The 15,121-nt window shown below is 28.2% G+C and overlaps 1 protein-coding gene across 1 annotated transcript in view; it reads left to right on the top strand.

The window, feature by feature from the left end:
- The window catches only part of LOC133642476 (angiotensin-converting enzyme 2-like), a 37,149-nt gene extending 28,772 nt beyond the window's left edge, over positions 1 to 8,377 (top strand). Inside the window, exons 13-19 of the mRNA XM_062036682.1 lie at positions 60 to 182; positions 3,869 to 4,047; positions 4,774 to 4,832; positions 6,392 to 6,489; positions 6,551 to 6,667; positions 8,009 to 8,203; positions 8,267 to 8,377. Of these exons, the coding sequence (XP_061892666.1) occupies positions 60 to 182; positions 3,869 to 4,047; positions 4,774 to 4,832; positions 6,392 to 6,489; positions 6,551 to 6,667; positions 8,009 to 8,203; positions 8,267 to 8,363 (868 nt within the window). The 3' untranslated portion in view covers positions 8,364 to 8,377. The remainder of the gene's footprint in view (positions 1 to 59; positions 183 to 3,868; positions 4,048 to 4,773; positions 4,833 to 6,391; positions 6,490 to 6,550; positions 6,668 to 8,008; positions 8,204 to 8,266) is intronic.
- Positions 8,378 to 15,121: the final 6,744 nt, after the last annotated feature.

Genomic DNA, 15,121 nt, shown 5'->3' with positions numbered 1-15,121 from the left:
GCTTTGAAAGAGTACAAAAGAGAAATGTTGTAGTTAATACAGAGTGTGTTGACTCCCAGGTACTTCACAAGAACCATCTACCAGTTCCAGTTCCACAAAGCACTCTGTCAGGCTGCTGGCCAATCAGGTGACTTGTCCTCCTGTGACATCACGGGGTCCACAGTGGCGGGAACTAAGCTCAAGTAAGTACCATGTGACATACAGTACTGTGTATTAAAAACATCAATAATATGTGACATACAGTACTGTGTCATAAAACATAAATAATATGTGACATACAGTACTGTGTGTTTAAAACATAAATAATATGTGACATACAGTACTGTGTATTCAAAACATCAATAATATGTGACATACAGTACTGTGTATTCAAAACATCAATAATATGTGACATACAGTACTGTCATAAAACATAAATAATATGTGACATACAGTACTGTGTATTAAAAACATCAATAATATGTGACATACAGTACTGTGTATTAAAAACATCAATAATATGTGACATACAGTACTGTGTATTAAAAACATAAATAATATGTGACATACAGTACTGTGTCATAAAACATAAATAATATGTGACATACAGTACTGTGTGTTTAAAACATAAATAATATGTGACATAGAGTACTGTGTATTAAAAACATCAATAATATGTGACATACAGTACTGTGTATTAAAAACATCAATAATATGTGACATACAGTACTGTGTATTAAAAACATCAATAATATGTGACATACAGTACTGTGTATTAAAAAAATCAATAATATGTGACATACAGTACTGTGTATTAAAAACATAAATAATATGTGACATACAGTACTGTGTCATAAAACATAAATAATATGTGACATACAGTACTGTGTGTTTAAAACATAAATAATTTGTGACATACAGTACTGTGTCATAAAACATAAATAATATGTGACACACAGTACTGTGTGTTTAAAACATAAATAATATGTGACATAGAGTACTGTGTCATAAAACATCAATAATATGTGACATACAGTACTGTGTATTAAAAACATAAATAATATGTGACATACAGTACTGTGTCATAAAACATAAATAATATGTGACATACAGTACTGTGTGTTTAAAACATAAATAATATGTGACATACAGTACTGTGTCATAAAACATAAATAATATGTGACATACAGTACTGTGTATTAAAAACATAAATAATATGTGACATACAGTACTGTGTATTAAAAACATCAATAATATGTGACATACAGTATTGTGTATTACAAACATCAATAATATGTGACATACAGTACTGTGTATTAAAATCATCAATAATATGTGACATACAGTACTGTGTCATAAAACATAAATAATATGTGACATACAGTACTGTGTGTTTAAAACATAAATAATATGTGACATACAGTACTGTGTCATAAAACATAAATAATATGTGACATACAGTACTGTGTATTCAAAACATCAATAATATGTGACATACAGTACTGTGTATTCAAAACATGAATAATATGTGACATACAGTACTGTGTATTAAAAACATAAATAATATGTGACATAGAATACTGTGTATTAAAACATAAATAATATGTGACATACAGTACTGTGTAATAAAAACATCAACAATATGTGACATACAGTGCTGTGTATTAAAAACATCAATAATATGTGACATACAGTACTGTGTATTCAAAACATCAATAATATGTGACATACAGTACTGTGTATTAAAAACATACATAATATGTGACATAAAGTACTGTGTATTAAAACATAAATAATATGTGACATATAATAGTGTGTATTCAAAACAAATAGTATGTGACATACAGTACTGTGTAATAAAAACATCAATAATATGTGACATACAGTGCTGTGTATTAAAAACACAAATAATATGTGACATACAGTACTGTGTATTCAAAACATCAATAAAATGTGACATACAGTACTGTGTATTCAAAACATCAATAATATGTGACATACAGTACTGTGTATTCAAAACATCAATAATATGTGACATACAGTACTGTGTATTAAAAACATCAATAGTATGTGACATACAGTACTGTGTATTAAAAACATCAATAATATGTGACATACAGTGCTGTGCATTAAAAACATCAATAATATGTGACATACAGTACTGTGTATTAAAAACATCAATAATATGTGACATACAGTACTGTGTCATAAAACATAAATAATATGTGACATACAGTACTGTGTCATAAAACATAAATAATATGTGACATACAGTACTGTGTGTTTAAAACATAAATAATATGTGACATACAGTATTGTGTCATAAAACATAAATAATATGTGACATACAGTACTGTGTATTCAAACCATCAATAATATGTGACATACAGTACTGTGTATTAAAAACATAAATAATTTGTGACGTACAGTACTGTGTAATAAAAACATAAATAATATGTGACATACAGTACTGTGTATTCAAAACATCAATAATATGTGACGTACAGTATTGTGTATTAAAAACATAAATAATTTGTGACATACAGTACTGTGTAATAAAAACATAAATAATATGTGACATACAGTACTGTGTATTAAAAACATCAATAATATGTGACATACAGTACTGTGTATTCAAAACATCAACAATATGTGACATACAGTACTGTGTATTCAAAACATAAATAATATGTGACATACAGTAATGTGTATTAAAACATAAATAATATGTGACATAGAATACTGTGTATTAAAACATAAATAATATGTGACATACAGTACTGTGTATAAAAAACATAAATAATATGTGACATAAAGTACTGTGTATTAAAACATAAATAATATGTGACATATAATAGTGTGTATTCAAAACAAATAGTATGTGACATACAGTACTGTGTAATAAAAACATCAATAATATGTGACATACAGTGCTGTGTATTAAAAACACAAATAATATGTGACATACAGTACTGTGTATTCAAAACATCAATAAAATGTGACATACAGTACTGTGTATTAAAAACATCAATAATATGTGACATACAGTACTGTGTATTCAAAACATCAATAATATGTGACATACAGTACTGTGTATTAAAAACATCAATAGTATGTGACATACAGTACTGTGTATTAAAAACATCAATAATATGTGACATAAGGTACTGTGTATTAAAAACATCAATAATATGTGACATACAGTACTGTGTATTAAAAACATCAATAATATGTGACATACAGTACTGTGTAATAAAAACATCAATTATATGTGACATACAGTGCTGTGCATTAAAAACATCAATAATATGTGACATACAGTACTGTGTATTAAAAACATCAATAATATGTGACATACAGTACTGTGTATTCAAAATAAATAATATGTGACATACAGTACTGTGTATTAAAAACATCAATAATATGTGACATACAGTACTGTGTATTCAAAACATCAATAATATGTGACATACAGTACTGTGTATTCAAAACATCAATAATATGTGACATACAGTGCTGTGTATTCAAAACATCAATAATATGTGACATACAGTACTGTGTATTAAAAACATAAATAACATGCAGGGGATGGATCGACTTTCTATTTATGAACAATCTAAAAACAACAACAATGACAAGCTGAACTTAAGTAAAGTAAAGCAGTCTCTTCAATGGCAAGCAAGCACAAAATGGCTGCCAGTGGGACACAAAATGTCTGCCAGTGGGACACAAAATGGCTGAACGGAGGCACCGTGTATTTGGCCTGATGTAAAAGTTTGTCAAGCTGCAAAGTTGGCATGTTTCTGTACTTGGACCCTGGCTGTCTGGAGCTGTCCTGTGATTGGCTGCTGGTCCAGGCCATGTGACCAAAGATCTACTTGCCTCCCAGGAACATGTTGATGTTGGGCCGGGCTCAGTCGTGGACCAGAGCTCTGCAGAACATATCTGGAGACACCAAGATGGACGCCCAGCCTCTGCTGGACTACTTCCACAAACTCTACCAGTGGCTGAAGAGCGACAACATCAAACACAACCGCTCTGTGGGCTGGGACGCCGACATCGACACCTGTCAGTCAATATATTTATATAACATCCACCCCTGTCAGTCAATATATTTATATAACAATGCACATTGTATTACATCGACACCTGTCAGTCAATATATTTATATAACAATGCACATTGTATTACATCGACACCTGTCAGTCAATATATTTATATAACAATGCACATTGTATTACATCCACCCCTGTCAGTCAATATATTTATATAACAATGCACATTGTATTACATCGACACCTGTCAGTCAATATATTTATATAACAATGCACATTGTATTACATCGACACCTGTCAGTCAACATATTTATATAACAATGCACATTGTATTACATCGACACCTGTCAGTCAATATATTTATATAACAATGCACATTGTATTACATCGACACCTGTCAGTCAATATATTTATATAACAATGCACATTGTATTACATCGACACCTGTCAGTCAATATATTTATATAACAATGCACATTGTATTACATCCACCCCTGTCAGTCAACATATTTATATAACAATGCACATTGTATTACATCGACACCTGTCAGTCAATATATTTATATAACAATGCACATTGTATAACATCGACCCCTGTCAGTCAATATACACGTACATATATAACATATTACAGGGCATCTTCCCTTGCTGTCCATAATCCTAATATGTTAATAATAATATCCTAATATTTGTCAAGAAGTATAAAAGCCAAAGATGTACTTCCTGATGATGATTACAGATTCTGACTATGGCATCAAAGTGAGGCTGAGTTTGAAGATGGCCATGGGTGCTGATGCTGTGAGTATTATTCCAATTACATGTTATAGTTATTGTAAATTATTATTCTTATTACATGTTATGTTAATATTCCATTAATATTTGTATTACATGTTATGGTTATATTATTATAATATTCATATTACATTATAATATTAATATAATATTCATATTACATGTAATAATATTATCCATATTACATATCATGGTTATATTAATATAATATTCAAATTACATGTAATATTGATATTTATATGACATGTAATATTATTATTCAATTTACATGTCATGTTGTATTATATTCATTATACATAATAGTATTAATATCATATTTATATTACATGTAATATTATTCTTATTACATGTCATGGTAATATTAATTTAATGTTCATATTACATGTAATATTATTATCCATACTACATTATAATATTAATATTCATATTCATATTGCATTGTAATACGAATATAATATCCATATTACATTGTAATATGCATATTCATATTATGTGTAATATAACATTCACATTACTAGGTAGTATTATTATTCATATTAAATTATAATATTGATATGAATACTCATACTACATTGTAATATGGATATGAATATTCATATTACATTGTACTATTCATATAATGTTCATATTATATTGTAATATGAATATTTGTACTACATTATAATATGAATATTAAAATTATATAATAATATTACAATTAATATTCATAACACAGTGTATTATTGATATTAATATTCATACTGCAATATAATACTAATATGAATATTCATTCTACATTATAATATTAATAAAATATTCATATTACATTATGATATTGATATGAACATTCATACCGCATTATAGTATTAATATGAATATTCATACTACATTATAATATTAATATAATATTCATATTAAAATATAATATCAATATGAATATTCAGACTGCAAACTTAATATTGATATAATATTCATCATATTACATTGTAATATTCATATTACATTGTATTATTAATATACTATTCATCATATTACATTATAATATGAATACAATATTCATCATACTACATTGTAATATGAATATAATATTAATTGTATTACATTGTAATATGAATATAATATTAATCGTATTACATTATAATATGAATACAATATTCATCATACTACATTGTAATATGAATATAATATTAATCGTATTACATTGTAATATGAATATAATATTCATCGTATTACATTATAATATGAATATAATATTCATTATACTACATTGTAATATGAATATAATATTAATCGTATTACATTGTAATATAAATATAATATTCATAGTATTACATTGTAATATGAAAATAATATTAATCGTATTACATTGTAATATGAATATAATATTCATAGTATTACATTGTAATATGAATATAATATTCATCATATTACGTTGTAATATTCATATTACATTATCATATAATATAATATTCATGGTATTACACACATATAATATTCATGGTATTACATTATAATATGAATATAATATACATCATATGACATGGTACAAGTAAGAATGACATGAAATCTTCCAAATATTGTTGCAGTATTCCTGGAACGCCAACGAGTTGTTCCTGTTCAAGTCCAGCGTGGCGTACGCTCTGAGACAACACTTCAGCCAACACAACCACACGCTTGTCTTCACGTCAGTTCTTGCATTTTCTCTCACCTTGGCAGACTTTCATGGCTTCTTCTTTGTCTTGCAGGGATCAGAACATTCTGACCTATCGACACACCCCCAGGATCTCCTTCTACATGGTGGTCACCCACCCTCAGAGGCCGGCGGAGTACGTCCCCAGAGAGGACGTGAAGGCGGCCATACGGTAAGTCGTTGTTTGCACCATGACTAGGGAAGGTTGTTTGCATTGGGTCATATATATATTTAATTATATATGTATATAAAAATATACATATATTTAAAAAATATATATTTATATATATTAATATATGTATATATATATAAATGAAATATACATTTATATACATTTTTTTTAAATATATATATATATATATATATATATATATATATATATATATATATATATATATATATATATATATATATATATATATATATATATATATATATATATATATTTATATATATACATATATATTTAATATATGATGGGTCAAATGCAGAGAATAATTTCACCACACCTCGTGTGTGTGTGACTATATATAAATATTTATATACATATAGTTTTAATATATATATATTTATAAATATTTTGTAAATATATATATATATATTTTTAACATATATATATATTTTTTGTTTTAAATATATGTATATATATATATATATATATATATATATATATATATATATATATATATATATATATATATATATATAATTTTATATATTAAATATATATATATATAAATAAATATATATATTAAAACAATCATAAATATCTTTTTTAAAGATGCATATATTTATATTTATATATTTTAATATTTATATAGTTTTAAATATATATATATATTTAATTATATATATATGTATATAAAAACATATATATTTAAAAAATATATATTTATACATCTATATATATATATATATATATATATATATATATATATATATATATATATATATATATATATATATATATATATATAAATGAAATATACATTTATATATATATGTTTTAAATATATATATATATATTAAAATATATATATATAAACAAATAAGTATATATATATAAATATGTATAAATATATATATATATATATATATGTATATAAAAACATATATATTTAAAAAATATATATTTATACATCTATATATATATATATATATATATATATATATATATATATATATATATATATATATATATATATATATATATATATATAAATAAATGAAATATACATTTATATATATATTTTTTAAATATATATATATATATATTAAAATATATATATATAAACAAATAAGTATATATATATAAATATGTATAAATATATATATATATATATATAAATATGTATAAATATATATATATATATATATATATATATATATATATATATATAAATATTTTATATATAGTTATATATAAATATATATATATTTGTTTAATTGGGCCCCATCGCCTATCCTTGTGAAAAAAAGATCCTCAGTAAATTCCTCATGTGGACTTGATCAGATCATCCCGAGGGCGGATCAACGATGCGTTCCAACTGGACGACAAGACTCTGGAGTTCGAGGGCATCCCTGCCACCCTCTCCCCCCCCGTGGAGCAGCCGGTGGAGGTGTGGCTGGTGGTGTTCGGCGTGGTGATGGGCATCACGCTGCTCATGGGCCTCTACCTCATCGTGTCAGGCGTCAGAGATCGCAGGAAGTAAGTGTGATGCAAGCGCAGAATGCCCCACATCCAACACGTCTGCTTCCTGTGCGCCGACAGGAAGTCCACAACCACGGGAGTGGAGAACCCCTACGAGCCGGAAGGACAGACCAACACAGCCTACGAAGATGGTGCTGACGAACAAACCGGACTGTGAGGAACCACCACGTGAAGGATTCCAGTCCAGCCAGAAAGTATTCCTATCTTTGTCCTAGGCTAGTAGGAGCTAGCAGCTACACAACAGCTCAGCCCACTATAGCACACAAGCTAGACATAGGTAATAATCAATGAACAATAAAATGTGACATTTGTATCAAATAATCACCGTTGTATGTTACTTACACATACTGAGTCTCCAAGGCAGATTACAACCTGTCCAGTAACAAACGTGTCCGCATCATTCCATTTACTGCCTCATGAGCTTTAACTTAATTAAATATTTTGGCCACTGGATGTTGCAAAAAACAATGACCACTCCACTTCAACTTAAAGACAGCATAAGTTAGTTCCAGACGTTTAATAATACATTTCACTTGATCAAACCGTTGAAAGCCAAGTATGATTCCTGCTGATATCAATATTGGTATTGGCAAATATTCAATATCGGTGTTGTATCGGAAAAAAATAAAAAAGGAACCACTAATTCAAAAAGCCCCCTTTAAAAAAAAATAGTGTATATAAATATGTAATACAGTATTAATGAAATATATCTTCCATTCCAAATGTTTCTATTTGTACTCACATCATTGATTACAACTCAAATGTTCTACAGCCAGAAGCCACAGCAGAGCCGTAGCAGCTTGAGAAAAACAAGGCAAAGCCCATTTTCAGATCATAAATCAAATCATATTTCATTTTGACTGTAAGTTGAAACACAGCCTGACATAAATCATATCTACATGATCTATGTCTGCTCTCAAAACCTCTCATCTATACTTTATTATTATGATGATGATTATTATTGTTATTATTATTATGATTATTGTTATTATTATTATTATAATGATTATTATTGTTATTATTATGATGATGATGATGATTATTGTTATTATTATTATGATTATTGTTATTATCATTATGATGATGATTATTACTGTTATCATTATGATGATTATTGTTATTATTATGATGATGATGATGATTATTATTACCACGTTCTTGTGTCATTTCCAGCTACAAATACTACATCAACAATACAAATTGCATATTTGATCAATACTGCGATGAGGTGGCGACTTGTCCAGGGGACATCCCTCCTTCCGCCCGATTGTAGCTGAGATAGGCTCCAGCGACCCCCCACGACCCCAAAAGGGACAAGCGGTAGAAAATCGATAGATGGATATTTGATCAATAATCATTATTTTGCCACATATTATTATTATTGTCTGGAAAGGCAACACCAATGTACTCACTCACTTACACTATATATATATATATATATATATATATATATATATATATATATATATATATATATATATATATATATATATATATATATATATATATATATATATATAGTGTAAGTACACTATTTATATATACACACTGTATGTACAGTATATATACACTATGTATGTACACTATATGTACAGTGTATATACACTGTAGTTACACTATATATATAAACTATATGTACAGTATATGTATACTATATATACACTATATATATAATCTATATATACAGTATATGTACACTATAGGTACACTATATACAGTATATAAACTATATATACAATATATGTACATTATGTAGTATATATATATATATATATATATATATATATATATATATATATATATATATATATATATATATATATATATATATATATATATATATATATATATATATATATATAGGCAAGGCAAGGCAAGGCAACTTTATTTGTATAGCGCTTTTCATACACAAGGCAGACTCAAAGTGCTTCACAGACAACAAAGTGAAATGAAAGAAAATAAAAGCAAAATTAAAATGCAGACAATAAAAATAAAAACAGTGCAGACGTTAAAAGTTAAAAGATTAAAAGATTTAGCTGAAAGCTAAGGTGAACATAAAAGTCTTCAGTCTAGTTTTAAAAGTAGTGAGAGTTGGGGAGAGTCTGACATCTTCAGGAAGTTTATTCCAGCTATGTGTTGCATAGTGACTGAATGATGATCTCCCTTGATTTGAGTTTACTCTTGGAACCGCTAACAGATTGGTCTCAGAAGATCTTAGTGATCTAGAGGGCGTATATAGTGGGAGCATATCAGTGATATACTAGACCATGTAGTGATTTATATGTGAGCAGGAGGATTTTGAAATCTATTCTCTGATGTACAGGGAGCCAATGTAAGGATTTAAGAATTGGTGTATATATATATATATATATACATATATATATATATATGTAAAAAGGACTTCTATTTTTTTCATGGTATGTATGTTTTTTCATTATTGTTGTTGCTGTTTGGTAAAAATACAAAAAGAGTAAATAAGGAAGATAATCACATGCAACTGAAACCTTCTTGTTTACCTTCCATGAATCAGCTGCTCTGTGATGGCAAAAACATGAATATTAATATCAATAGGATGTCAGTCATGCAAGATCAATAAGTTCTAATCAATTTGATGTCAGCCTGTTGTGGAACTTTTCTGTTGTGGAACTTGTCTTCTTCTTCTTGGGAAACATCTGTGTCATGTTTGACTGACATGTACAGTAAGACACATATGAGATATTCAGACTCCCATAATAAAAAAAAGATGATTTTTCTGCTGAAGTTCCAGAACATTCTCTCAATAAAAGACACAATGATATTTTTCATCTGACCGAAGATGGAATATTATTTGTACACAACACAGAAGGTGATTCTATTTTCACCACAAAGAAGAAGACCTCCTAATACTTCACATGCCAATGAAGAGCACCAACACTAATGTTTTCTAATATTATAAAAGTAAGTTGATGACAACTTTACCATGAAAGTCAATCATCTTCATGAGTGATCTGCATGAACAATGATTCAATAAAGCAATTTGAACATCATCATGAAGAAAATGATGAATTATTGTGAGTTATGAACGTGTCAAATAAGTTTTTGCAAGAAAGTGGTGAATTATTGTCAGTTATGAACGTGTCAAATAAGTTTTTGCAAGAAAGTGGTGAATTATTGTCAGTTATGAACGTGTCAAATATGTTTTTGCAAGAAAGTGATGAATTATTGTGAGTTATGAACGTGTCAGATAAGTTTTTCCAAGAAAGTTATAAATTATTGTGAGTTATGAACGTGTCAAATATGTTTTTGCAAGAAAGTGATGAATTATTGTGAGTTATGAACGTGTCAGATAAGTTTTTCCAAGAAAGTTATAAATTATTGTGAGTCATGAACGTGTCAAATAAGTTTTTGCAAGAAAGTGGTGAATTATTGTGAGCTATGAACATGTCAAATACGTTTTTGCAAGAAGGTTATGAATTATTGTGAGTTATGAATGTGTCAGATACCTTTTGCCAAGATAGTTATAAATTATTGTAAGTTATGAATGTGTCAAATATGTTTTTGCAAGAAAGTGGTGAATTATTGTGAGTTATGAACATGTCAAATACGTTTTTGCAAGAAGGTTATGAATTACTGTGAGTTATGAACGTGTCAAATACCTTTTTGCAAGAAAGTGATGAATTATTGTGAGTTATGAACATGTCAAATACATTTTGCAAGAAAGTTATGAATTACTGCGAGTTATGAATGTGTCAAACACCGTTTTGCAAGAAAGTGATGAATTATAGTGCATTATGAACGTGCCAAATATGTTTTTGCAAGAAAGTGATGAATTATTGTGAGTTATGAACGCGTCAAATACCTTTTTGCAAGAAAGTGATCAATTATTGTGAGTTATGAACGTGTCAAATACGTTTTTGAAAGAAAGTTATGAATTATTGTGAGTTATGAACATGTCAAATACATTTTTGCAAGAAAGTGATGAATTATTGTGAGTTATGAACGTGTCAAATACCTTTTTGCAAGAAAGTGATGAATTTTTGTGAGTCATGAACGTGTCAAATATGTTTTTGCAAGAAAGTGATGAATTATTGTGAGTTATGAACGTGTCAAATATGTTTTTGCAAGAAAGTGATGAATTATTGTGAGTTATGAACTTGTCAAATAAGTTTTTGCAAGAAAGTTATGAATTATTGTAGGTTATGAACGTGTCAAATACGTTTTTGCAAGAAAGTGGTGAATTATTGTGAGTTATGAACGTGTCAAATACCTTTTTGCAAGAAAGTGATGAATTTTTGTGAGTTATGAACGTGTCAAATATGTTTTTGCAAGAAAGTGATGAATTATTGTGAGTTATGAACGTGTCAAATAAGTTTTTGCAAGAAATTGGTGAATTATTGTGAGTTATGAACGTGTCAAATACCTTTTTGCCAGAAAGTGATGAATTTTTGTGAGTTATGAACGTGTCAAATATGTTTTTGCAAGAAAGTGATGAATTATTGTGAGTTATGAACTTGTCAAATAAGTTTGTGCAAGAAATTTATGAATTATTGTAGGTTATGAACGTGTCAAATACGTTTTTGCAAGAAAGTGATGAATTATTGTGAGTTATGAACGTGTCAAATACATTTTTGCAAGAAAGTGATGAATTATTGTGAGTTTTAACATGTCAAATACATTTTGCAAGAAGTTATGAATTATTGTGAGTTATGAACATGTCAAATACCTTTTTGCAAGAAAGTGAGGAAATATTGTGCATTATGAACGTGTCAAATATATTTAGCGCCCCCCGCGACCCCTAAGGGAATAAGCGGTAGAAAATGGATGGATGGAAGAAAGTTATTGTGAGTTATGAACGTGTCAAATACCTTTTTGCAAGAAAGTGATGAATTTTTGTGAGTTATGAACGTGTCAAATACCTTTTTCCAAGAAAGTTATAAATTATTGTCAGTTATGAACGTGTCAAATAAGTTTTTGCAAGAAAGTGGTGAATTATTGTCAGTTATGAACATGTCAAATACCTTTTTCCAAGAAAGTTATAAATTATTGTCAGTTATGAACGTGTCAAATAAGTTTTTGCAAGAAAGTGGTGAATTATTGTGAGTTATGAACGTGTCAAGTACCTTTTTCCAAGAAAGTTATAAATTATTGTCAGTTATGAACATGTCAAATATGTTTTTGCAAGAAAGTGGTGAATTATTGTGAGTTATAAACATGTCAAATACGTTTTTGCAAGAAGGTTATGAATTATTGTGAGTTATGAACGTGTCAGACAACTTTTGCCAAGAAAGTTATAAATTATTGTCAGTTATGAACGTGTCAAATATTTTTTTGCAAGAAAGTTGTGAATTATTGTGAGTTATGAACATGTCAAATACGTTTTTGCAAGAAGGTTATGAATTATTGTGAGTTATGAATGTGTCAGATACCTTTTGCCAAGAAAGTTATAAATTATTGTAAGTTATGAATGTGTCAAATATGTTTTTGCAAGAAAGTTATGAATTATTGTAGGTTATGAACGTGTCAAATACGTTTTTGCAAGAAAGTGATGAATTATTGTGAGTTATGAACGTGTCAAATACGTTTTTGCAAGAAAGTGATGAATTATTGTGAGTTATGAACGTGTCAAATACATGTTTGCAAGAAAGTGATGAATTATTGTGAGTTATGAACATGTCAAATACATTTTTGCAAGAAAGTGATGAATTATTGTGAGTTTTAACATGTCAAATACATTTTTGCAAGAAGTTATGAATTATTGTGAGTTATGAATGTGTCAAATACCTTTTTGCAAGAAAGTGAGGAATTATTGTGCATTATGAACGTGTCAAATATGTTTAGCGCCCCCCGCGACCCCTAAGGGAATAAGCGGTAGAAAATGGATGGATGGAAGAAAGTTATTGTGAGTTATGAACGTGTCAAATACCTTTTTGCAAGAAAGTGATGAATTTTTGTGAGTTATGAACGTGTCAAATACCTTTTTCCAAGAAAGTTATAAATTATTGTCAGTTATGAACGTGTCAAATAAGTTTTTGCAAGAAAGTGGTGAATTATTGACAGTTATGAACGTGTCAAATAAGTTTTTGCAAGAAAGTGGTGAATTATTGTGAGTTATGAACGTGTCAAATAAGTTTTTGCAAGAAAGTTATGAATTATTGTAGGTTATGAACGTGTCAAATACCTTTTTGCAAGAAAGTGATGAATTATTGTGAGTTATGAACGTGTCAAATACATGTTTGCAAGAAAGTGATGAATTATTGTGAGTTATGAACATGTCAAATACATTTTTGCAAGAAAGTGATGAATTATTGTGAGTTTTAACATGTCAAATACATTTTGCAAGAAGTTATGAATTATTGTGAGTTATGAATGTGTCAAATACCTTTTTGCAAGAAAGTGAGGAATTATTGTGCATTATGAACGTGTCAAATATGTTTAGCGCCCCCCGCGACCCCTAAGGGAATAAGCGGTAGAAAATGGATGGATGGAAGAAAGTTATTGTGAGTTATGAACGTGTCAAATACCTTTTTGTAAGAAAGTGATGAATTTTTGTGAGTTATGAACGTGTCAAATACATTTTTGCAAGAAAGTGATGAATTATTGTGCATTATTAACATGTCAAATACCTTTTTGCAAGAAAGTTATGAATCATTGTGAGTTATGAACATGTCAAATACATTTTTGCAAGAAAGTGATGAATTATTGTGAGTTATGAACATGTCAAATACCTTTTTGCAAGAAAGTTATGAATTATTGTGAGTTATGAACATGTCAAATACATTTTTGCAAGAAAGTGATGAATTATTGTGAGTTTTCAACGTGTCAAATACATTTTTGCAAGAAAGTTATGAATTATTGTGAGTTATGAACATGTCAAATACATTTTTGCAAGAAGGTTATGAATTATTGTGCGTTATGAACGTGTCAAATACGTTTTGC

The sequence above is a fragment of the Entelurus aequoreus genome, linkage group LG02, assembly GCF_033978785.1.
Source record: "Entelurus aequoreus isolate RoL-2023_Sb linkage group LG02, RoL_Eaeq_v1.1, whole genome shotgun sequence".
NCBI lineage: Eukaryota > Metazoa > Chordata > Actinopteri > Syngnathiformes > Syngnathidae > Entelurus > Entelurus aequoreus.
The sequence above is the reverse complement of the archived record's forward strand: the minus strand, read 5'-3'. Positions and strand labels throughout refer to the sequence as shown.